This window comes from Apteryx mantelli, chromosome 1 (assembly GCF_036417845.1).
Source record: "Apteryx mantelli isolate bAptMan1 chromosome 1, bAptMan1.hap1, whole genome shotgun sequence".
In the NCBI taxonomy this organism is placed as follows: domain Eukaryota; kingdom Metazoa; phylum Chordata; class Aves; order Apterygiformes; family Apterygidae; genus Apteryx; species Apteryx mantelli.
Window position 1 is genome coordinate 105,387,979 of NC_089978.1, and position 23,161 is coordinate 105,411,139.

A 23,161-nucleotide genomic window follows, 5' to 3' on the forward strand; every position below is an offset into this window, starting at 1 on the left:
GAGTTAGTACTTAGGTCTGGTTGAAATGAATATTTTGTTTTTGTGATAATTATAACAAATATTTAATATGGGGGGAAGGGGAGACAAAGGAAAATGACCATATTCAAAGAAAATGAAATTCTTAAATGGGACTATCATCAGTGGTTGCCCAGAGTGTGATCCTCCTTATATGTAACTATTTTATCTAAGACTCATCCAGCGAGAACTCAATCTCTCTACTGAATGTAGCTGATACAGGGAGCACTGTCTTTTCCAAAGCTTTACTGAAGAATTTGCACTCTCCCTCCTGATAGTCTGATGTTGATATCACTTTTTTTTCCCCAAAATAAAAATAAAACCTTTACTGTCTCTTAACATGCAAGCTGGGTAAAAGATGACTTCCCCGTCCCCTTGAAGACTTCCATGATTTCCGAATTTTCCTTGCTCTGAACCAGGAAGAAACAGATCTGTGGAAAGGGCAAGCCCTTTCCCAGACAGCTTGAGGGTTAGGCTGCCTCTCGAGGATGTGGAGGAACAAGTCGCACCCCCCTTGCTGGCCCGAAGTAGGCAGCAGATACGAATCTTGATCTTCCCCAGCTTTGGCAAGTGGCTGAGTCACTAAGCTGCTGCCTGTTTCAGGAGATGTGCATGTCTCCCTGCTTTGCTTTTCAAAATTTGCCGTCTTGGACTGAAGAAGCCTTTCGTCAAAACTAGTACATTCCCATGAAAACTTTGGGTTTTTGATGAATCGACATTTTCTGTTGAAAAATTTCCAACTAGTTCTGCTTATGATCCACATTTTGCATGTGCTGATCTTTGCCATCTTTGGAGAATAATTTGGAACAGATTTTTGACACGTTGCACTCCTTGGCCATGCTTGACAGACCTGTTTTAAGCATCAAGGCAGGTCACACTTGATTTATGTAGTGTCCTGTAGGTACCTTGACAGTACTTTAATGGTCACCTTTGGATTCAGTGGGCGAGCAAACAAGGGGAGCCTTTGTCCTATCAGCTTTTGTGTGCAGCTCCCGTTAACAGTACTCATTTTCTTAATTTGATACAGATTTTTTTCGCTGAGTATGCTAAATTCAGTTAAGCCCTAGATGGGTAGCATCTGGCAGTTGTAGCCGGAGCAGTTTGGGACATTTCTGCCCCACATGTTTGCTGCTGCCCCTGGGGTGCGAAGGTTAGGGCTTGTCCCCTCCGCCTGGTGCTTGACTATGCTAGCAGAGGGCTCCTCATCTGCTTCAGTGCAAATTTGGCCATTTCAGGGGCGCCTTTATGCATCCGCATTAGCCAAACTAACAGCTTACAGCTGCCAAAAATGGGGGAAGCGCTGCCCTCTGCCGCTCACTTTCCCCTCTTCCCCCAGCCCCTGCTTCATCCTCCGGCCCTTGGGCAAACCACCCCCTTCCTCGCCCTTCTCCATCCCCCACACGTCCTTCCTTGTGCTGCCTCTGGCACGCTTCGGTTCAACTCACCATCCCAGCAATAAAAAAAAAAAAAAAAGTTTTTTTTTTTCTGGATTTGTCTTCTGCTCTTTTAGTGAACCCAGCTGGCTTTAGTGCATGATCAGATAAGCGCCTGAATTGGTTTAAGATAACTGGTGGAAATGTGCAGCTGGGAGCGCGGAGGGGAGACAAAAATGGGGGTAAGGGGGTAGGAAGGGATCCCCCTTCTGCCGGGAGCAAGTGGTCATTTGTCTCAAGCCACCCCACCAGCCCAAAGCCCTTAGCTTGGCCTGTCAGTGCCGGCAGGGTTGGACCTTTCCACCCAAGGCGCGCTCAGGCAGTCGTGTCCTCCCAGCTCGGCCTTTGCCGAAGGACAGCGATGAACTGCGGGGGTGATAATGTCTGGAATCGCTCCGGCTAGATAAGCTAGAACTGTCTGCAGCCTCATTTCACTCTCCCTGCAGTATACGTGCTTACCTGCAACACAATGCCAGTGAAATCGCTGGGATTAAGGTAAGGCCTCTGAAGTCACCCTTCCCGGCTGAAGGATGGGCTAATGGGCTAATCAGCCCCATCCCCGCCCGCAGAATTTGCAAATGCATCCTCACCTAAAGTGCCAATACACCGAATTAAAAAGGGAAGGCTATTTACTTTGAGGTCTGACACTTCTTGCCAGTACCTAGTAGACACTTCTCATTGTGTGAATTTGCTCAGTAAACATTGCTGCAGACACCTGCGGTTGTGTCCCAAGGATGGCCGTGCTTCCGTCTGCGGAGAAAATACTTTCCTTCTTGCATTAGAGGGCTTTCTAGCTGTGTTATTTCCACGCAGGACACAGCCTGAGGTGCTGTTCCTTTTCTTGATGAGTAGGTTTTGGTTCTGTTATTATTGATTTGGTTAAATTTTGCCTGACCTACACTGAGATGGTGGCACAGTGCTGCTTCCTCTATCATGATGCCTGAGTGCAGGGCAGCCGGGTGTTTTGATCAACAAGTGTGCCTCGGCTGTATGATGTGTTAGGGACACTCCTGCCTGTCCACAGCTTGGTATTTGAAGGTAAAGAGCCACTCTTTAATCATTCGCGTTTCCAAGAGAACCATTAAAACTGCTGTTTCTCCATAAATTGATAGCAAAAAGTAGTTGCATGCCTTGAGACTGGGGAAAGTGACTGCATGTGATGATGGGCTTTACAGCTGGTGGAAATCCTTGCAGATGGAAGTGTGGTTAGCGAGAGCTTTGGAGTCAGAGCAGCTAAAAGCCTTACCCCAAGAGGCTTTCTTCTGCAAGACTAGGAGTGTCGAGGTCTGGTTTTAGACAACAGCATACAAGGCAAAATGCAGTTTTTGTGCTACCATGAGTTGCTTTAAAATGTTTTAGAAGTAAAAGCTGACTGAAATTTGTTTTTCAGTCCAGTCCATATCAAAGGACTCTCTTTAAAGGAATAATAAACCCTGTCCATGGATTTATAATGCTGTCATTTGTTGGGGTTTTTTTAGATTAAAACTTGCTCTCTGTTCAGTGCATTTATCTTTCTAAAAGATGCATGATAACCAAATCTCATGACAGTCAATGGGAGTTCAGCCAATAATTTCAGTAGATGTAGGGTATTTCCTGGTTTAGTTTACTTGACATGGAATTATATTTATTTCAGATACAGAAATGTATAAATATTTCTGGAGGTGCTTGTTGCTCTATCACTGAACAGATTTTTAGCCTCGAACATGACCTACTTAGCTGGATGGAAGAATTGAGAAGTGTAGTCCTCTGACTGTTTTCAGAAATATTACTGTAGAAGTTCAACTCTACCATATGGGCCAAAACAGCCTAAAGCAGAATTGCTGTGCTTATATTTAACAGAATTGATTCATCACTTTCTGTGTAATTTATGTGGGGTTAATTCAGTCTGTACAGTAGTGATAGTGTGCATGTGGATGGTGAGGAAAAATGCATGAACATACTCATTCTGTGAGCATCTGGCTCAATACCCTTTGGCACATCCTTCTAAAGGAGAAGAATTTGTCCTAAGAAGAAATTGTCCCAAGAAATAAAAAAAAAGAGATTATTTTACTATCAAGGAGGCATTTTTTTAAATCAAAATTACTAGAATAACATCAAAACCAGAAAGATTTGTCTTGGAATTTATGTTAAAGATTTATGGATTTATTCATCAGATATAATTCTTATGTGTATTTCAGGATCTCTTCTATTAAATTTTGAATGGCAGTGTACTTTAACATTTACTTTTCTTGCTCTTCTTCTACTCTTTGGCCAAAAAGAGCCACTACTACAAATAAAACATTTCTGATGCTTGTTGAGTGAGATCACAGTTTGCAAAGTATTTTCCAAAACTGATCCAGATCATTGCTTCCATTTTCTAGACAAACTGTTTCATGAAGGGGTTTGCACAGCTTAACGCAGGATGTTAGAGACAGAGACAGAGCTCGGGTCCCTCAGTTCCAGCTCAGTTTTCTCTTCACTAGATCAAAGCATTTAGATCTAGCTATCTGCTTCAGAGTGAGTAGGAAGGAAGGGTTATTTTTATATAGTCTGAGTCACTCATGCTAATTTATTTTTCATAATATGGCTTTCTTGTGTGAGGCTCTCCGTACCTGATTAATGTTGCACTATTTTTTGTTCCAGAAATCAAACCTATCATTAGCTTGCTGCCGAATAGTTGAATTTGTACTTTGCTATTTGGTGCTTTGAATTGGAGTTCCTGGCAAAAAAATTAAAATCACAGATAAGGCATTTATCCTTCTACCTTTTGGCATCTCATTGCATGCAAATGAACAGTAGCCATCCATTTTTTGACTTTATACTGTTGGCCAGGATTGTGGAGGATTAGCTAATGTTAATAGTCAAATGAATGCATGCAAAACCAAGATTACCAGTGTACTTTTGTGATAAACTGACTCCGGTTCAGAGCAATCTTCAAGATTCTCTCCTCATTTACACCAGCATAGCAATGGTCTTTGGCTTTTTCCTGTGTACAGATTTAACTGCATTATATTTATAAGTTTACTGGCACGGTTGGTGGCTCCCTTAATTAATGCTGTTGAATTAGTTACTGCTGTTAGAATAAGTCCTGCTAGACCCAGGAGAAGCTGTAGCATACATTTCTGTGTGCACGTGGAAAGTGGCTTGGGAGATAAAGTAGCGTTGCATTCACATGGATGGGACAGGTTGCTTTTATAAAAACACCCTTTCTTTCATACTGGCCATCAAATATATTGAAGTGTGTATGTTTCTTCTGTGCATGCTTAGCTGCCGACTTTAATGGTTCCTGCTCTTTCCCCTTGCAGATTGTGAAACCATGGGAAACGCGGAAAGCCAAAATGTAGAGCATGCTTTCTATGGGGATAAACATGCCAGCCTGGGCCGAAAGCATACTTCCCGCTCACTTCGCCTCTCAAATAAAACTTCTCGCCGGACGAGGCACGCTTCTTCAGGAAAAATTATCCACAGGAATTCAGAAGTGAGCACCCGCTCTAGCAGCACCCCCAGCATCCCCCAGTCGCTGGCAGAAAATGGTCTGGAGCCGTTTGTGCAGGAAGCCAATCTAGAGGACTTTGGGAGCCCCATTTGGGTGGACCGGATGGATATGGGCCTGCGGCCTGTCTCTTACCACACTGATTCCTCTGTTACTCCCAGTGTGGACAGCAGCACCGTTCTCACGGCGGCCTCCGTGCAGAGCATGCCGGACTCGGAGGAGAGCAGACTTTATGGGGACGAGCCTACATTTCTGGCTGAGGGCGATGGCAGGCCGCATCGGTATTCAACAAATGGGACAAACTTCATGGAGACCGCCAGCTTCAAGAAAAAGCGTTCCAAATCTGCAGACATCTGGCGCGAGGACAGCTTGGAGTTTTCGCTTTCCGACCTCAGCCAGGAGCATTTAACGAGCAATGAGGAAATCCTGGGCTTGGCAGAAGAGAAGGATGGCAAGGTGGCCCGCGGGACAGAGGCAAGCAGCAGCCCCCAGCAGCTGGTCACCTGCCAACGCGCCAACTCTGTGACTGACTTGTATTCCCCCAAAACCCCAAGTGCTACGATAAATGGAGGCCCACGAAATGCCTTTGGCGGGTACTGTCGGAATTTAATGTCTGATATCCCAGATCTTGGGAGCCATAAGATGGCATCAGTTACTGCTGAGGATGCACCTTCCTACAGTAATTATAATACGCTCCCCTGTAGGAAATCTCACTGCCTTTCAGAAGGGGCCACCAACCTGCAAATTAGCCATAGTAACAGCATGCAAGGCAGAAGGGCAAAAACTACTCAGGTAAGGCAATTTTTTTCTATGTAAAATGGAAGTGCGTGACATTTGCTAAGCTACTTTTGTAGATGGAGATATTCTGGGTTCTTCCAGGCTCTGATTTCTTTCAACACCCCCTTTCCAAGAAGGGGGAACAAAAGGAACCATATCCAGGAGAGAGCTGAATTAAATGGCCTCAGGAACTGTCTTGCTCCCATTAATATTCCATTCTTTATCCATAACTCTGTTGGGGCCTTTTCCACTCTTCCATTCTCTGGAAAAGATAAATTTGCAGTTTGCCAACTAAAGATTTTCCTGTATGTTTTGCAGTGCTATCAGTGCCTTTTTTTTTCAGGGTAGCCGCCAAAATTGATTGCTCCACTTGGGGAGCTCACATGCATTGGTTCTCCCTCCTCTGCCCTCCCTGCCCCTTCTCCCTCCCTCTGCATGCACACGTGCACACACTCTTTAGCTCTCATGGCTAGAAGCAAAGGAGAATCCTGTGAGCATTTCCTCTGCCCTCCATCATAAATACTCGCTGGACTGAAATTTCACTCTTCCAAATACCTGACATTCACATCCGTGCAAAACAGCACCCGGAAACGGTGCTGTCCCCTTGGAAGAGATTGGCAGTCCTGCAAGCTCTTGGGCTGCTTTTGCTCACCTGCTGTAAACTGAAATGTATGGAGAAGGTGCTGCTTCTGCTAGCCAGGGAGGACAGAGGAGTACCCTTCATCCGTTAGCAGACAGCACATAGCCTAGATGAGCTTTTCTATCTCCTGCCCCTCCTGCCTTCTGAACACTACTCTTGTGACCTTTGCTTTGATGGCTGCAACAGTGTCTTTATTATATTTTTTGCCCTGTTTTTTCTGGCTGTGCTATGTTTGTTTGAGCTACGCTGCACTGCCTTGTGCTGCAAACAGCACTTCTGCTTCTAAGTGGCAGCCTGCTCTTATAGGGGAAAAAATAGAATGGGTTACAAATCCCATCCACCTGTACAGGTCACATATGACATATACATGCAGGCATATTTCACTCATTTTTAGTTCATTTGGCTTGCCTGCTGAACCTTCTCAGAGCAGTGGTCCAGCTGCCTAATGGAAGAGGCTGTCTGTGACATCTTTCACGTTAACTACTTTCTAGCTGTGGGCATCTGCTCAGAAATATGGCCAGGGGACACAGACAGAACAGTCTGACCGCACAGGTCAGAACTGTGCACTAAATTGCATGCCTCAGTGGCTCCCCTGATTTTATTGCATGTTTTAGTATGTGTCATGTAGTGTACACACCATGCTGCGTGACCCAAGGGAGAAAAAAAAAAAAAAAAGCACGTTGCATCAAGGTCGGAGGCCAGTAGGCTTGCATCCCTCTGCTGGGCTGAGCTTTTGGCAGGACACCAGCAATATTAGGCTTGACAGTGTGAGTCAGGCAGGTTGCAGTGTGCCGCAATGTAGGTGTTGGGCTGCGCTGGAGTGGAGGGTGAGAGGAGCCCCCCCAGCAGCTGATGGGAGGGCAGTGGTTGGCACTAACTTATGAGAGCTGATGGAAAGGGGTTGCTGAATGACTTCCCAGCTGCGCTTGATCTATGGAGATATATACTGCTTTTAAATATAAAAATGACATCCTAAAACAGATGCTGCGGTGTCCCACAACTGAAGCTTTGTACTTCAAAATCAGCTCTGTATTTTTGGAGATATTTTACAGTGCTAACATAGAAACTCTTTGGTGCTTCGTCAAGACAGCACAGGATAAAAAGCAAGAGGAGAATGAAAAAAAAGGATGTTACTTGGAAGCCCTAAACATAGCAGCTTTCATTAAAGATTGTTAAGTGCAACTACTGCCTCCCAGCCCTCTTTCAAGTGCATTTAAGAAAAAGAGAGCAGTGTTGTTGGTGAACAGTGAAACATTTTCTTTCCTTCTTGATGCTTATCCTGCTATTAAGAAGGTTCCTCTGAGGCACTTAGTGAAAGTCATGAATTTGTTTTCCACTTTGTGAGGCTTCAGCATTACCCTGTGAAATCGCTTTGTGGGCTGGTTTCACTAAATGTATCTCCTGCTCTTGGAGACAGTGGCTGTAAGGAGTCTTGGCAGTGATTATTATTGCCACGAATAAAATCAACAAAATTAAAGCTTTGAAGGTCAAAATTCCTTCCAAGTCTTTAATCCTAGCAGCAAGCCGTAAATATAAGATACTTTGTCAGCAATGATTTCTATGTTAACCCAAACCTACCTTTAGCAAGTTTAGGGAAATGACTCTCATTATATGTTTGATAGAGTGAAAGGGATGTACAAATTTGCACACAGAATGAAAGGATTAGTTCCTTGGTGAAGCCAATTAGGCAGCTTCGGGTGGGGTGAAGGGGTGGGAAGCTACCAACCTGTCTTTGTACCAGGGCTACCTGTGTGATTCCCAGCCCTGTAGTATCTCAGCACTTTGTTCTTCCTCACTCAACACCGCTGGTATGAAGTACAGTGTGATGGTTACCCTAATTTACAGGCAGAAGCTGAGATGTAGAGCAGATGGCTGTGGGGCTTTATCGTTATTGTGCTCCTTGGCACTGCTTGATTGGTGCCAGCCGGTACTTGGGCACGATATGGGGGGTGGCATGCCCTGGCAGTGGTACTGCTTCAGCTCCCTCTGCCCTTCTCGGTCTTTCAAAACTTTCTCACTGGGCTTCACGCTCTTGGTGACCCCCTTATGTTTGCCCCAGAGCCTGCAGTACACACGCTCAGTTTCATGCTCTAAAAACAATTTAGTGGCCTGAGGCAAAACTTTCACGTTATTTCTACAATTGCGAATGTCCATCCCCTGCCCTCACCCCCCAAAACAGTAGCTGTGTCATAGGGACACCACACAGAGGTGACCCAGGCAAAGTGTGATGTGGTGTGAACACAGTCAGTTTTTCCTCTTGGCTTCCAGACCAGCGAGTGGTCACTGCCCCTGTTTTATTTAACAATGTAGAGGAAGCTAGGGACTTTGAGAAACTTGTTCAAAGTCACCTAATTTAGCCTTAAAGCGAGGACTGAGGTTTCTGCCTTGATCACTGTTGCCCATCCTCACAGGGGTTTGGGGTTGTAATTGCCAATGTCTTTTTCACTTTTTGGAAAGTCATTGGCAAGATACTTGCACAGTTTTTTAGTCTCACCTGCCCTGATGCTTAAAGTGCTGTAAGGTCCCAATAGCCACTTGTAGGTGGTTCTTGACCAGTCCAGTTGCCCGAGAGGTCCCTAAGACACTGAGCACATGGCAGGACCGAGACCAGGGCAATGGAATGGTGCCCTTGTATTTGATTCCTGAATCTAGCCACTGTTACATGCATGTTCAACCATATGTACATCATTATGTTTTGTATATGGGCTAAGTTTTTTAAAAGTTACCAGTGACTTAAAATTTCTGTGGTGTGCTGACCACTGCTGCTGGAAAAACACATCCTCGAATGTATGACAAAAAGGAGGAGCTGGAATCACAGCCATACATGTTTTGGAATAATGCTTTATCCATGGGTTCTTCACAAGTATGTGATTTTCATTAAAAAAAATAAAAAAACTCTTTAATGGCCATTGTATTTAAGAGGATTTTTTAAAATTCCCTCCCTTCCAAATTTAAACCTTAAATTGAAATGTGGGAGTCACTTTTCATTAATTGAGAAGGAAAGCCTTTAACGCTGGAGAGACAATTATCTTCAACATGCTTAAGCAATTAATATGCACAGAGTGGCTTTGGGGCACCCACGCAGCCGTTCTGTTTTCGTAGCATTTTAACATTAAAGGTTCAGATCTGCCGAAGCCAGACTTCCCATAGAGCTCTGTTGGGATCCTTTTTGGCTTTTGGAGCTGATGTGATGTAGGTGGAAAAAGCTTAATTGGCTGACATTTTCACCCATTTTTGCTTAAAGGGAGGCAAGTTCCTGTTGGATACAGCTTGTTCTGGCTGTGGGTTGTGAGATCTCCAGAATCCTGCAGTTTGCTTATTGAGATTAAGATTTTGTGAAATGACTCTGTTATGTCCAGCTTGCAGCTAAACATCTGCCTACAAGAGACTCCCTCCTCCTTCTCCTGGTGGCTGTTCAGAGGGAGACTTAACCTTGTCTTTCTCTGCTGACAAAAGCCCTAATTAAAGTCTCTGGAGGAGAATTAGGGAAGGGAAACCTTGAGATACGGTTTTGTGCCACTTCCACACCTGTCTTGCCCCCTTCTTGTTCCATGTTCTCCCTCTGTGGGTAATTTCTGACTGCTCTTTTCTCTAGACCATTGAACTGAGGGGATACAACCTTGCATAGGGTGTGACCCTCTTTTGACATTTCCAGCTTCAGTATGAGGGCAGTCAGGGGGACACATCTCGCACATACAGAAGATGTTCTGGTCACACAGCGTACTATGCTCCCCACGCTGCAGGGCCGGCAGCATGTCTGTTGGTGTCTGCAGTGGATCTGTGAGAGCCAACCCTAACCACTGCTGGTCTCCAGCCCTGCGAGCCCTGCTCCTGCCTGGCTGATTTTCATCCTGGTCAAAGTGGTGATGGCAGTGGCTGCTGACAGCAAGTGGCCACTGACGTCTGGGACCCCTGCAGGTTTCCAGCACTGGTGTTTGGCTTGTAGGGAAAGAATTAGTCGTGATCCTTGGTAGGTGTGAAGCTATGGATGGACTGTCTTTTCTGTGGGGAGTGATTGTGTTTTAAAAGCTGTATTTAGATTATGTATTTAGATCATGATTCCAGTGTGCATTAAAATCCAAACAGAAGCAATGGCCAAAGCATTTCCACTCGGTGGACCACTCATATACGAGACGGGGGGCCTCTCTCCTCTTCTAGTGACTAGTCCATGTGTGAGATTTGCAGGCCTGTTTGCAATTTCTTCTGGATTATTCTCAGGCGTTTCAGCTATAGCATTAGTGTTACAATGGTGCAGTCCAAGATTTTTACATAACTTTTAAGAAGGAACAGCAGTAAGATGTGCTTTGGCTCTACAGGGAAAGCAAGTTCCTTTACAGTGTCTTCCGTCCAGTGTTTGTTGTGAAACTGAATAGGGGAGAGTGAACAAATTTCCTATCTAGCTTGTCTGGAAACGGCAAGTGTTTCAGTGCCAACCTCAAACTACATTCTTGGCTCATTAAATCCCCTGTAGTCAGATTTTCAATTTTTTTCTATTTTTAGGGCTGTGCAGAGAGCCTGAAGGAATATGGAATCCATTAAAAAAAATTCTTTATAAAAAGTTTTGGAGAAAAAGATAGGGATGAAATCAAGGTTTTCATGGGAATTAGATCAGGTTGTACACAGAAATCAGACTGAAACTTATTTAGAATATCTTTTCAGTAGATACTGTTTTTTTTACCATCTCGCAGAATTTTGTGTCAGGTTATAGTGTTCATTACATTTTGTAGGATGGCTACACTCCAGAGAGCTGATACTTTTCTATTTAAGCTATGTAAAACTTCTTCACAAATGATGCTGTGTCATAGAGGATATAACCTCAAAATGTAAACAGGACCACACTAGGTCAAATGAAAGATCCATTCTGCCCAGTATGTTGTTCCCCCGTTATCAAGTGCTCAGGGAAAGAAAGAGGGAAAGAAAGAAAGAAAGAAGGAAAGAGAGAGAGTATGGGGTGAACTTCCCTTTAGGGCAAACTCTCTGATCCCAGAAAATCAACGATTTGCAGCTTCCTGAGTGAGGAATGTATCCAAGACTGTCAGATTGACCTGTCCCCGATGAATTCTCTTTTCTGAATTCATTTTCTACTTTTGGCTTCCACAGTATCCTGTTCACTTTCTGCACACCATTAGTTACCTTAGACTTCTCTTATAGCCCTCCTTGGTTATCTCTTTTCCAAACCAAGTATCTGCAGCAATTGAATCTCTTCTCTGGTGGAAGTGATTCTGTATTTCTCTATTCCAGTTTGTAGTCTGGGAAACGTAGCTGTTTTCAACCTAAATACGATTCTTAATGATATTGACCCAGATCATTGAATCTTAATCATTTGACTCCAGATGGAATCAAAGAAAGAAATAAGGACCATGTTAAAGTTCTTTATCATTGAATTACAATTAATGACATATAGCTTAATAACTTCCTAAAAATAAAATGTTACTATTTTTCTGTGATAGTGTGTCTCTTGCTGTTTCAAATCCCTGTTCACACAGTTCTGTAGCACCTTCCAGACTGAGGTCTTTTCAAAGGTCTGAGATACATCCTGAGCCGTTCTCTGAATCTCAGAAAGTCAAAGATTCTTGAATTGACCAGTTTGGCTAGCCTGACTCAGGGGCTGAATCCCATGGGAGAGCACCCGTCAGCCAAACCACTTTGCTGAGCCCACTGAAAAACAACCCTATTAAAAACATATACACATCCGTGTTTTCAGCTACTAGCCAAATGGCACCAGCTCAAAGCAAGGGGTGGGAATAGGGCTGGGGGGGGGGGGGGGAGACATAACCACCTGTTTGTGGCAGCCCAAGCTTAAACCAGTGTAAACTGCTTGTGAATCCACATCTTTGGTCCTGGTGGTTCCTTGTGCTGGGGCACGCAGGGAGTGTTGCAGTTCTCAGTGCATCTGAATGACCAGATCCATCTGACTAGACCAAACGAGCTGTTTATAGCCTGGCTAACTGGAAGTGGATTCAGCATGAGCCTGGAGAAAAGCTTGAATAGAGGGCTTTAAATCTATAGGCAAGAGGCCTTGGCTGCTCTGTCACCATGCTCTCATCCCCAGATGGATGAGATTAGATCAGGTCAGGATATTTTAAAGCAAACAGCAGTCACTCCCTTCAGAGAGCACACCTCTGCCTCAATGTTGTCAAGGAAAGGGGCATGTGAAAATGAATGTTTTGGTCTCCGTTTGACAAGTATTTTGATACTCTTCTGAAGATCTTAATTGTTTTTCTTCCTTTGCTTTTGGTCTGAAGCCAATGGATAGCAATCAGCAGTCCTGATATCTGATATAGCTCCATTCAGTCAAATTTTTTTAAACAGCAGGACTTTGACATTTATACACTTGAAGTGCTTGTACCACTGGCAGTAATTGTATTCTCTGTAAACCTATATATGCTGCATGTTTTTAGGAGTACTTTCCACTTAAAAATCACAGACAGGTTGCTCCAACTGACTGTTTGATGGGCTGTGCTTACTTAGATGGATGCAATTTGCAGTAGTGATCCTTTCCAGTGAAGCATTCCCTGAAACATTTCTTTTGAGAGTGCTTCAGCAAGCGGTCCTGTGACTAGTCATCATCCCAAATGGCACACGTTTTCCTGCTTCGTTAAGTTATGTGACTGCTCAGGTGAAACCTCCCAAAAGCTTTGTTTTGATTTCAAGCTGCTGTTCCAGGCATTCTTTTCTTCTTTCCCTCTTCTACGCCATCGGTTACATTTCTTAGGAAGAATTGCCTCTTCTTGGCAAGTGAACAAGAAGTAACCTAATCCTGTATTTTACTTTGAGGATTTTGGTTAAGCATGTTGCCATTTAACTTGAGCGTGGTCAGGCTGTTTGCATTAGTTTATGGTTAGCTCAATCCCTGTAGAAGCTTTCTTCATCTGGGTGGTCTATTGGGATGAAAGCAAGATAAGTTTTGGGGGGTCCTCAACATGTCATTTGGGAACAGAGGGATTAAATACTGCAGTGCTCAAGAACTGTGGAACTTCCTCCTGCCACTGGAGGACCAAAAGCGAGCTTCCACCGCAAATCTGGGCAGGTGTCACAAGCTGTGTGTTAAGGTTCTGTGTGCAGGGACCACACGGCAAGACACTTTACTGGATTACAGCTTGATTCTCATTCATGGTATTATATACTTTAGCCCCCCAGAAGTTAGTGCTAAAGCCAGGCAAAAGCTGATTTGCTCAGGTCCCATGGTAGTGCTTCAAGCTGTTTCCTGTAAGGGGTCTGTTGTCCTTTAACTGTGTGTTCTCCTACAGACATGGATTTCTCTTTTTTTTATAAAGCAAACTCAAAACATCCTCCCCATTCCTCTTCCCTAATACTTTTAACTTTTAGAGATGCAAAAGTAACTTTTCAAATATGAACAGATTGCAGACTGATGCCACAAAGTTGTCATGAGTTGATAAAGAGTTCCACAGTAACTTGGAGAGAAGGATAGATCTGTCCTTGCTATTTCGCTGCACCTCTATGGGGGACAGTTTCATTTGCAACATTCTCTGTCTGTACAGCCTTCACCAAGATTTACACTGTACAGATTCACAAAGAAATTCTGGAACCAAAATCCATTGAAATCCATTCCTTAATCCTTTCCGAGGGAATGGGCGGTATTGCCCAGAAGCCTGTTACTGTGACATAAACCGTTCAAGATGGGAATGAAGCTTACTGCTAGGAGAAACATGTAGAGGTCTGGTATAGTATTATTTTGTCTCAAGTGACTTTCAGTTCAGAGAATCACAGCTAAAGCCTACTTGCTAAATAAACCACTCCAAGTAGCTTTAGGAGTGTATATAAGTGATTTTTTTTTGTTCTTTCAAACATGTGAAGAACTGTTGCACCACTGTTGTGGTTGCACAAGAGGCAGGAACCAGAGCTGCTTTTACATATCAGTATCTGATCTCTTTGAATTCCCAAAGGTAACAAACTCAGCATCTCATTCTGGTATCCACATACAAAGCATAGTTTGCTTGTAACTGTGCCTCACTGTGAGCCCTCCTAGGAAGTGTAAACACATCCCAACCCATCAAACAGAAAACTCCTTCAGTTTGCCCTGCATTGTGCATGTTGATTTGTGGCTGTCAACTTATTTCTCTAAAACCTGCTAGCAATCTGATGCAACCCAGCTAATTCTCATATAGTATTGCCCTGTTGTACACAGGCCTGTAGATATCTTCTAAGCATTCTTTAATATCAGCTCCCAATGTCTGGTTCAGGGGCTTTATTCATTATTGTACTAGCAGATCTCATTCATGTAATTCTTATAATCCCTCTGACTTTATAGTGAATTGTGTGGACATGATTCAGTATGTTTTTAACAGTTTTTCAAACCTGTATTCCTTCCAGACAGAATGAGCTATTGAGTTTCTTTTGTGTTTCTCCATTGCAGCCTTAAAATCATTTCTCCCTATCAGGTTTAGATGAAATTTATAAATGGTCCAGCTTCCTGGAAAGTTTTGACTCTTTTCAAGACAGGTGAGTCTAGTAATGTGTTGGTTAGCAGATGATCAAGTTACTCTGGTGTAAGGATTTCTTTCTGATTTGGAGAAATGTACCTAAACAGAACATCTTCACCACCAAATGATGTTAGAATTAGCACCAAACAGAAAAGAAAAACAGCATAAGGACAATCTTGTTCTGTATAGGAGCTCCAAAGAGATACCAGGCATATAAAAGCACACAAACTATAAGGTTATTTATCTATTCTGTTTTAAATTTATTCTGTGGTGCTTGCCTAACTAGCAATCAGACAGGTTACGCACAATTTCAGGATGCTGCTGAATGTTCACAGCTAATTGCTCTGTTGCTAAACAGGATGAGAAATAGAGAATTTGTATCCTCTTGAATGGAGCTCCTTCCAAAAAAAAAAACATCCAGGTGCCTTTTACTAGCCGGTAATTTCAATCTAATAGTTAATTTAGAAAGAAGTGTTATCCATGTAAGGAACTGTTTATATTAGAGAAGTAAGAGTTTTCCTACTAAATCAGTCCAAGGTGCCTAAAGTGCCCATGAATCACTGCTATCAGTCAAGCAGAAGAAAGTGATTCACTAGCGTATTTAACAGTGCTTTTGGTGGAAAGTTTGATAAGTGCATAGTTATTGTAAGCACTCTGAATGTTTCCAGTCATGAGCCAGAGTGTTTGGGGAAGATTTATCCCATCCAGTGGCCTCTTGCTAATAGAGGCCAGTACCAGCTGTGTTCAAAAAGATGACAAGGACTCCTGGAACCTGCCCCCAGAACTTTTCACCTGATCCTCACCAGCTGAAGGTTGCCCTTTTTTCTAAAATGAAGGCTTTTGGATATCATCTAAATCTAGCAAGAATTTTAAACAAATGTGACCATAGTGGACATCCAAAGGCAGTCATCTCATGAGAGTGCAGAAGCTAGAGCACCAGTATGTTAGCTTCATATAGCTTGTGTTATACTCTTCTTTCCCAATAGCTTGCTTTGTATGAAACCCCATGTTCATGTGAGATCTAAAACATATATTTAAGTGGGTTGCAAATATTTCCACTAATATTTTACACAATTGGTTTATCAGTAAAATTGTATTTGATGGGGCTGTGATAATTCCACTTCATTACGCTGGACTGTTATTAAGGCTGTTTTAGCTGTTCTGGCATGTAGCCTTCTTGCTGGGCCTCATTTCATTGCTGTTAATAACAATGACGGCATTCAATCTGTCTCTAGTTTTTAACTTTGCAGTGCATCCATCTGGCCCAGGGCATTCCACCTTTCCCTCCTATTTCACTCCTTCTCTGTGTGATAAATTACTGTCTGCTGAACCTCTTTTCATAAACTCTGGATATTTACAATCAATATGATAGCACTGTCAATGTAAGAAATGATGCCACTACTCCATCATCTTCAACAAGAGCAGGGATACAGGGTTTTGATGAAAGTGGCATTACCAGTTGCTGCCTTTCTATCAGGGCACTTGGTAGTGCAGTACAGCCACGCCACTAGACCCTGTTTAGTTCCCTTTAGCCAATAGTTTTTATGCTACTTTCTCCCTGCACTCCCTATAACTATTAAATCAAAGGGACAAAGCCCCTGCTTATTCAATTTGTCTTCTTTATGGATTAAGACCTGTGTTTGGAAAATTCCAGGAATTAGTATTCCCATGGCTTCCCTGATCTCTCTGTCTTGGAAGAAATACTTTTTCTGGCTACATGTTTTCTACTTTGTGTGACTAATTTAATGATTTCCACCTCCTTCTTACTTTGCCCTCCAGCCCTCCCAGGCCTGAAGTTAGGTAAACAGCAGTAGGAAGCCTAGGTGGGGCAATACAAATTTTAGTTCCAGTCTTGCATTTGGTTCCTGTGATACTCTCTCTGAGCAAAAATAATCCTCTGCTTGGAGACAGCTGTTTGCCGGGCTGAAACTATAAAACATAGGATCTCTGGCAAGGTGCAAAATATTGAGTTCAATGTCCTGATTGTTTCACAGAGTTAAATAAAACTTTTTTTTTTTTTTTAACTAGTGAAATGAAAAGGAGCCCCTTGATGACAGCCATTCGAATTCCAGAGTAATTTGCTGGTGATTAGTTGTGCTCTATTTAATGTCTCAAACTCCAGGCTTCAGAAATGTGCAGGTCGCAGTGTTCAGATGTCTCTCAGCTCCCGTGATGTGGCTGGCACATGCCAGTCTGGATCCTAATGGGCAGCTGCAGAGCATCTGGGCAAGAGTGAGAGACGTGAATATTGAAGCCTGGGCAGTGTCTGTAACTAGCTGTTGACCTTGGAGTCTTTACGTGGGAACTCCTTTTGTTCAGGAGTGAGGTGCTGAGAGGCCTGTTTCATTAGAAAGCCCTTGTGGCATATCCTGTAATGGCACCAGAGTGGTAATAGGTCTTCCTTGGAGGAGATGTTGCTGTTGCCTGTGGGGCTCCTTGAGAAATGGAGCAGGAAACATGAGTAATTCTTAAACAGGAGCCTGTGGTGTTCCCTGTGTGTCTGGGCAATAGCCTGTGGTGGCTGCGTCAGCAGGAGTGCTGAAGGCTGGATCCCAAAGCTGGGGACCCATATCCCCGTCAGTCTCAGCACTGGGGAGCAGCACTGCTCACAGTGCGGGTGCCGGTTGGGATACTTTAAGCGTCCTAGTTTGAAAGTTTGCTGAAGTAATCCTGTGCCCCCAGTGATGTCTTAATCAAACCCTTCTACTGGGCGTTGTTTGACTTGGAGTATTACCCATTCAGCCTCAGCGTATTCTGAAGAAGCATAATACTAAACCTCTGTAACTTTCTGCTGAACTCTTTAACTGAATGCCTTTCAGTGTGCAGATTACAGCACCGTGAGATGGCCGCAGCAAATCCAGTCTGATTCTTGAGAGCTTTTCATACCCTCTGATGAGAACTAGCTGACATTACAGCAAGAACTCAAAAGTCAAAGACCTGTGTAATGAATACTCTTAACCCTACTAACCCATAGAGCAATCATCCCATACAGCAGACTTCATAAAGTGCTAATCTCACTGAATGCTACATTTCATAATTCATGAACATGAACAATATTAGCAGGCTATAATTTTTGAACCATTCTGGCCTTTGTGTACTCAGGCACTCATCCTACCAAAGGGCTTGAATAGGTTGGCTAGAAATTTTTGATACAGGAGATTTAAGAGAGGAAAAGGGAGTGCAGGAAGCAGAGGGAGATTAGGGGCAGGGCTAAATCATTATCATAGAAAGATCTTTTGACCCATCCAAGTCTATCACTTGCATTATGGAAAGATTATAAAGATTTTTACAAAATGCACTCGAATTTATCACTTGACTGTAGATAATATTCACTCTGAATTTTTTGGCTTCCCATTTTTTTATAAATTGTAAGCCATTATGCTCTTATACGAGTTACTTGCTATAATCCCCACTGGGATGGGGAAACTGAGGCGATTGATGCTGTGTCTCATCCGGGTTACACAGGCAGGCGGTGTCATAGGGAGCACTAGGAATCCTGAGACCCTGCATTTCCGCACTGTCCCTAAACACCTCTAGGTAGACTTCAGGTTTTGAAAAAATGCTCCACATAGGCTGAAAAGCACCAAGAAGGTTTTGTGTATACACTGGCTGGCAGGATTACAAATCCTATCTCCTCCAAGTCTGTGGGTCTGTTTTAGTGGCTCTTTTTTTTTTTAAAACCAACTAATTCTAGATGACTACTTTAAACAGGTTTTCTAAGAGTTATGTAAGGTAGGCTTTTCAAATTAACTCTATCCTCTCTGTATAGCATGGATAAAATAATTACTAGAAAGGTATTTATTAAATGATTTATCTAAAATAAAACTCTCAAAACCTCAAATAATTTTTGTTGCCACGGTTACATAATATTCACTGCAGAATGCAAATTTATTTACGCTATAAGAATGACACACTTTTTCGCTTTAAAAAAGTGCATCAATTTTATAGGGTAGCTACCGAGGGAAAAAAACAACCCAGAAAACAAATGCAAAAACCAGTCATTCTGCTTATATAACTATCCCGGTAAACATCGTGGATCTGATTCAGTTCTCTGGTGCTCTGGTTTTATGCTGAGGTAACTCTCTTGACAGAGATGCAGTTACTTGGGTTTGTAAGTGTTGTGAGTGTACAGCTATCGTGCCAATGCTGGCTCCCTGGCTGGGGTCACATATGCAATGTTACCGTCGTGAATTGCACCATCCAGCTTTTTGTGATGGAGTGCTAAAACTCACTCACAGCAGTGTTGTGTAAACACGGGTTTCTGAGCAGCGCTGGTTCTGCTCTCCACACATCCCTGATTTTTGGTGTTGTAAGAAATGGGAAGATAATTGGCTTCCAAAAACAAGTGCATTGGAACAGCAGGAAAAAATGTCTCGTTATGAAAACTGCTCTGTATGGGTAGATCATTACATTTACAGGAAACCCTGCTCAACTCATTCAAATGCAGTGGGAGTAAAGGAATATTGGCCTATCTGGAGCAGCTTGTCTATCAACTACGTGTTGCATTAAATAACCAGACTGACTAGGATAACTGTTCACTGAGTGGGGAAGGAAGTGGTTATTCTTCCAGCTGGACTGCGAGTCTCCCTCGAGAGGTAGCATTTATAAAGAACTAGCCCATCCATTGCAAATTAATGCCTTATGAGTTAGTCAAGCTCAGGAACATCCCCCCGCTCCCGTTCCCGCTCCTGCCGCCTCCCCCCCCGCCCCCCCCCCAGTTGCCTCATAAGGCTCTTGCGCCACAGAAGGAGGAAGATTTCAAACAGAGCTGAGTGGAGGGTTTCTTAGTTTCTGCAGAGCTGCTCTCGGATCCATAGACTTGTGCTTGAATTGACACCTAGACGTTAGTTTTCTTTCAAATTAAATATTCCATTCTGCTGCCTCTTTTCAGAGTCTCCTCAGCTTTTTTGAAAACTTGTAAATCAAGCACCAGCCTCTTTCGTAGGAGTGACAGGGCTGAAATTCCTGTTGTTTTGGCCCTATTTCTTGCCTCTTTTTATCTTTTTCCCTGGCTCCCTCTTCTCCTGAGTGTCAAACATAAGATACTTGTCTCCACTTAGGAAGCTTGGCCTTTATTTTTCTTCCTTCAAAAACTGCTGCAAATACCTTTGGGTGCTGAGAAGGTAGTGATTAGGCCACTATTCTTAGTCTGAGCTGCTTGTCCGTCAGCTGCTGAACTGCTCCAATTTGCTGCTCAGCATTTTAAGACAAGCTGCAGTTGATGACAGCAAACCCTTAAGTGCCTCTTTTGGCAATAGCCTTGCTGCATGTGGCCAGCTACGCCACTTGTGCGCCACCCTCCCAAATCTCAATTCTGATGTATCATTTCCTTTCTTGCTCAAGCTGTCCATATTCTTGTGTCTTCTGATTCTTCAGCTGCAAGTTCTTGGGGACCAGGAGCTGTCTGCTGTTGTTGCTGTATTTTTGCAGGGTCTATCGCAATAGGATTCTGGCCCATCATAAGGCTTGGGATGCAGGATTAGTACAGACAGAAATAATTTCAAATACATTAGCTTCTTAGGAGAAAAGAGGTACCTTTCCAGTTATATAATTTGCAAATGACAGTCTTGGGATATCTAAAATGTGTCTTCAACTGTAGGTGTACATGTACAATATTAGTGTTTTCTTTTCAAAATGTGTAGGTTGATTGCTACTTTTCCTGACACCGTCAGTTTTTGCTACCATATGTTCTCCTTTTGCAAAACCTTTAGCACTGTTAACTTATCCTAATGTAAACAGATGAAGCTACGTGTTATATTCTAAAATGCTAATGTTGTAGAGGCACCTCCTGAAATTATACTTGTGTGTTTGGTCTTTCCTAAACTGTGCTGGAAGTTCTGCATGCCTTACCAGTTGTTTGTCTTCAGAAGAAAGATGTCAGGAATTTCCAGTGCCAGAAAAAATAATACCATGAAAAAATGTGGTATGACTTGGGAATTTCAGGTTCTGTTTGTGTCTCCAGAATGCTATGGTCAGGCAGCGCACGGCAGCCTCTTCATCTGATGTTGTGTCTTTCTTGTAACTAGGACGTGAATGCAGGTGAAGGGAGCGAGTTCACCGACAGCGGGATTGAGGGAGCAGCAACCGATACTGACCTGCTTTCTAGACGCTCCAATGCTACCAACTCCAGTTACTCTCCGACGGCCAGTCGGGCTTTCATTGGCAGTGACAGCGGGAGTAGCTCAACAGGCGATGGCCTTCGCCAGGGTGTGTATGAGAACTTCCGCCGAGAGCTGGAGATGAGCACCACCAACAGTGAGAACCTGGAGGAGGCTGGCTCTGCCCTCAGTGATGAGCAAAGCAGTGGTACTCTCAGCTCCCCGGGACAGTCTGATATCCTCCTGACGGCTGCCCAGGGCACAGTACGGAAAGCCGGAGCTCTGGCAGTGAAAAACTTTCTGGTGCACAAAAAGAATAAGAAAGTGGAGTCAGCCACACGCAGGAAATGGAAGCACTATTGGGTTTCCTTGAAAGGTACAGAGCAAACATGGAAGTGTTCCTTCAAATAGGCATCCGAGTTGTCCGGTTGGGTTTGTATTAGTGCAGAATTTGGCCCGTAACTCAAAGTCTGGAGGTTGTAAATATGATTTAGTGTTTAAATACTACCAGTTTATAAAGACAGGCTCCAGTTCTACAAGGGACTGTATTCGCAGCAGCTGCACAGGGGCCTGAATGTGTAATGATTTGTTTTCCATCTAAGACAACTACACATATGCTGTTTTTCTTTTTTTTTCCTCTATTACAAAACAAGATAAAGAAACCAATAGCCTAGCTTCTTAACAAAAGCTGCTGTAAACTTTAATATAATTAAAGTATCAGGAAATGGTCCCAATTTTTCAGAGTAGGGTTTTATTTAACGGTCATTGGCATGCTCACATTGTGGTGTGCTTGTAGTCAAAGTCACATGACTGTGCTGCAGCTGAAGCAGGGTTCATACTGTTCTTCAAATCCTGCTGGCACCATCTAGGATGGCATCTCTGATCACTGGATGTTTTCCTTTAGGAAGCGTGTCTACTGCTTGCTGATAAACTAAATACCTGCTGCAGCTAGAACGAATCAGATAATAGAAGTTCACAAGAGATGATAGTGGCTGCCAGTGTATGTTCAAGCAGGAGACCTATCTTTTTGTGCTTTTCTACGGTGCTTAGTGCTGTTGGTTTCTGATTCTCTGAGGCTTCTATTTGATTCAAGGGTATAAAAACCCAGAAGAGTTACAACACAGCTCGCGATGTGGAGAGGAAGCTGTGGTGTGGTCATTAAGACTGGCCTGAGACTTAGGAGATTTTGACTCTGGTTCTGCAGCTCGTCTACTCCGTGGTGGTGGGAAGTCACTTCAGCTCAGGGTCCCCTGCCTTCCCGCTGACTTCTGTAGCTTTCCAGGCCACCAACTCTTTTCTTTCTGTATTTTTACAGATTCTGGTAGGATGGTGCTCCAATCCTATTTGGGGTCCGAGTACTTATAAATGCAAATGAATATTAAGGGAGCAGCAAAACTTGCAGCTGGGCTCTGAAAGCAGCCTCTAATTAATCTTTGTGTAGCAGCAAAATGGAAAGCAAAGTCTGCAGTAATTGGGACCTTCCTTTTCCCAGCTACGACTGACCTCGTCTGTGATTCAAGTAGGAAAGTGTCAGAGGAAGGCACAGCCCCAGGCCACATATCCTGGTATAGAGGGTATTACCCAAAGTTTAGAAGGCTTAAAGTCCTGTCCTTCCTGCAGAGCGCTGGAAGCAGTATTTTAACACCAAAAAACATGGTGTGTGCCAGCTCTTCCTTGCGGCTGTTAGAGGGACTGGGGAAATAAAAAAAGGCGAGCTTGGCGGGCGAGAGGGCAGAGGGAAGCCCTAATCTCCTTGGAGCGGAGGCCCTGTGGCAGGAAGGTCTTGCTGTGAGGGGCCGGTAAACAAAGGGCCATCTGGGAGGAAAAAGGGGAAGGATGAGCAGAAAGGCAATGTTATTTTAAAGCGCTTTGACTCAAGTTGAGTGTTTGCTCCTTAGTTTGCTGTGCCTTTAATAATGCCAGTATTTAAGCGAGGCTTTGAAGTTAACCGCTGCTTTTGTTTGTCTGCAAATAGTTTTCTGAGAGGCTGAGCTGACTGGGAAACAGTGCATCAATTTGCACCAAGAGGACTCTCTTCAGTGGAAGAAAAACAGTGTGCCAGTTTTAATTTAAAACAATGTAGATAATGGTGAAAGGTGGGAGAAAACTGAGGTAGAAAAAAAGAGACCTAAGGCTACAGATTTGCTACACCTTTTTTCCAGAGAACTGTAAAGGTGATTTTGTAAAACAAGTAGGTTGTTTGCTGTCCTCAACTAAAATGTGTTTTTGTTTTCAACTGTATCACTGTGACTCACAGCTGAAACCTTATAGCAGAGTAAGGA

At 43.4% G+C, this 23,161-nt stretch overlaps 1 protein-coding gene across 1 annotated transcript in view; it reads left to right on the forward strand.

The window, feature by feature from the left end:
• The first annotated feature begins 4,731 nt into the window (after window positions 1–4,731).
• The window catches only part of TIAM1 (TIAM Rac1 associated GEF 1), an 85,997-nt gene continuing 67,567 nt past the window's right edge, over window positions 4,732–23,161 (forward strand). Inside the window, exons 1-2 of the mRNA XM_067299334.1 lie at window positions 4,732–5,712; window positions 20,808–21,255. Of these exons, the coding sequence (XP_067155435.1) occupies window positions 4,744–5,712; window positions 20,808–21,255 (1,417 nt within the window). The 5' untranslated portion in view covers window positions 4,732–4,743. The remainder of the gene's footprint in view (window positions 5,713–20,807; window positions 21,256–23,161) is intronic.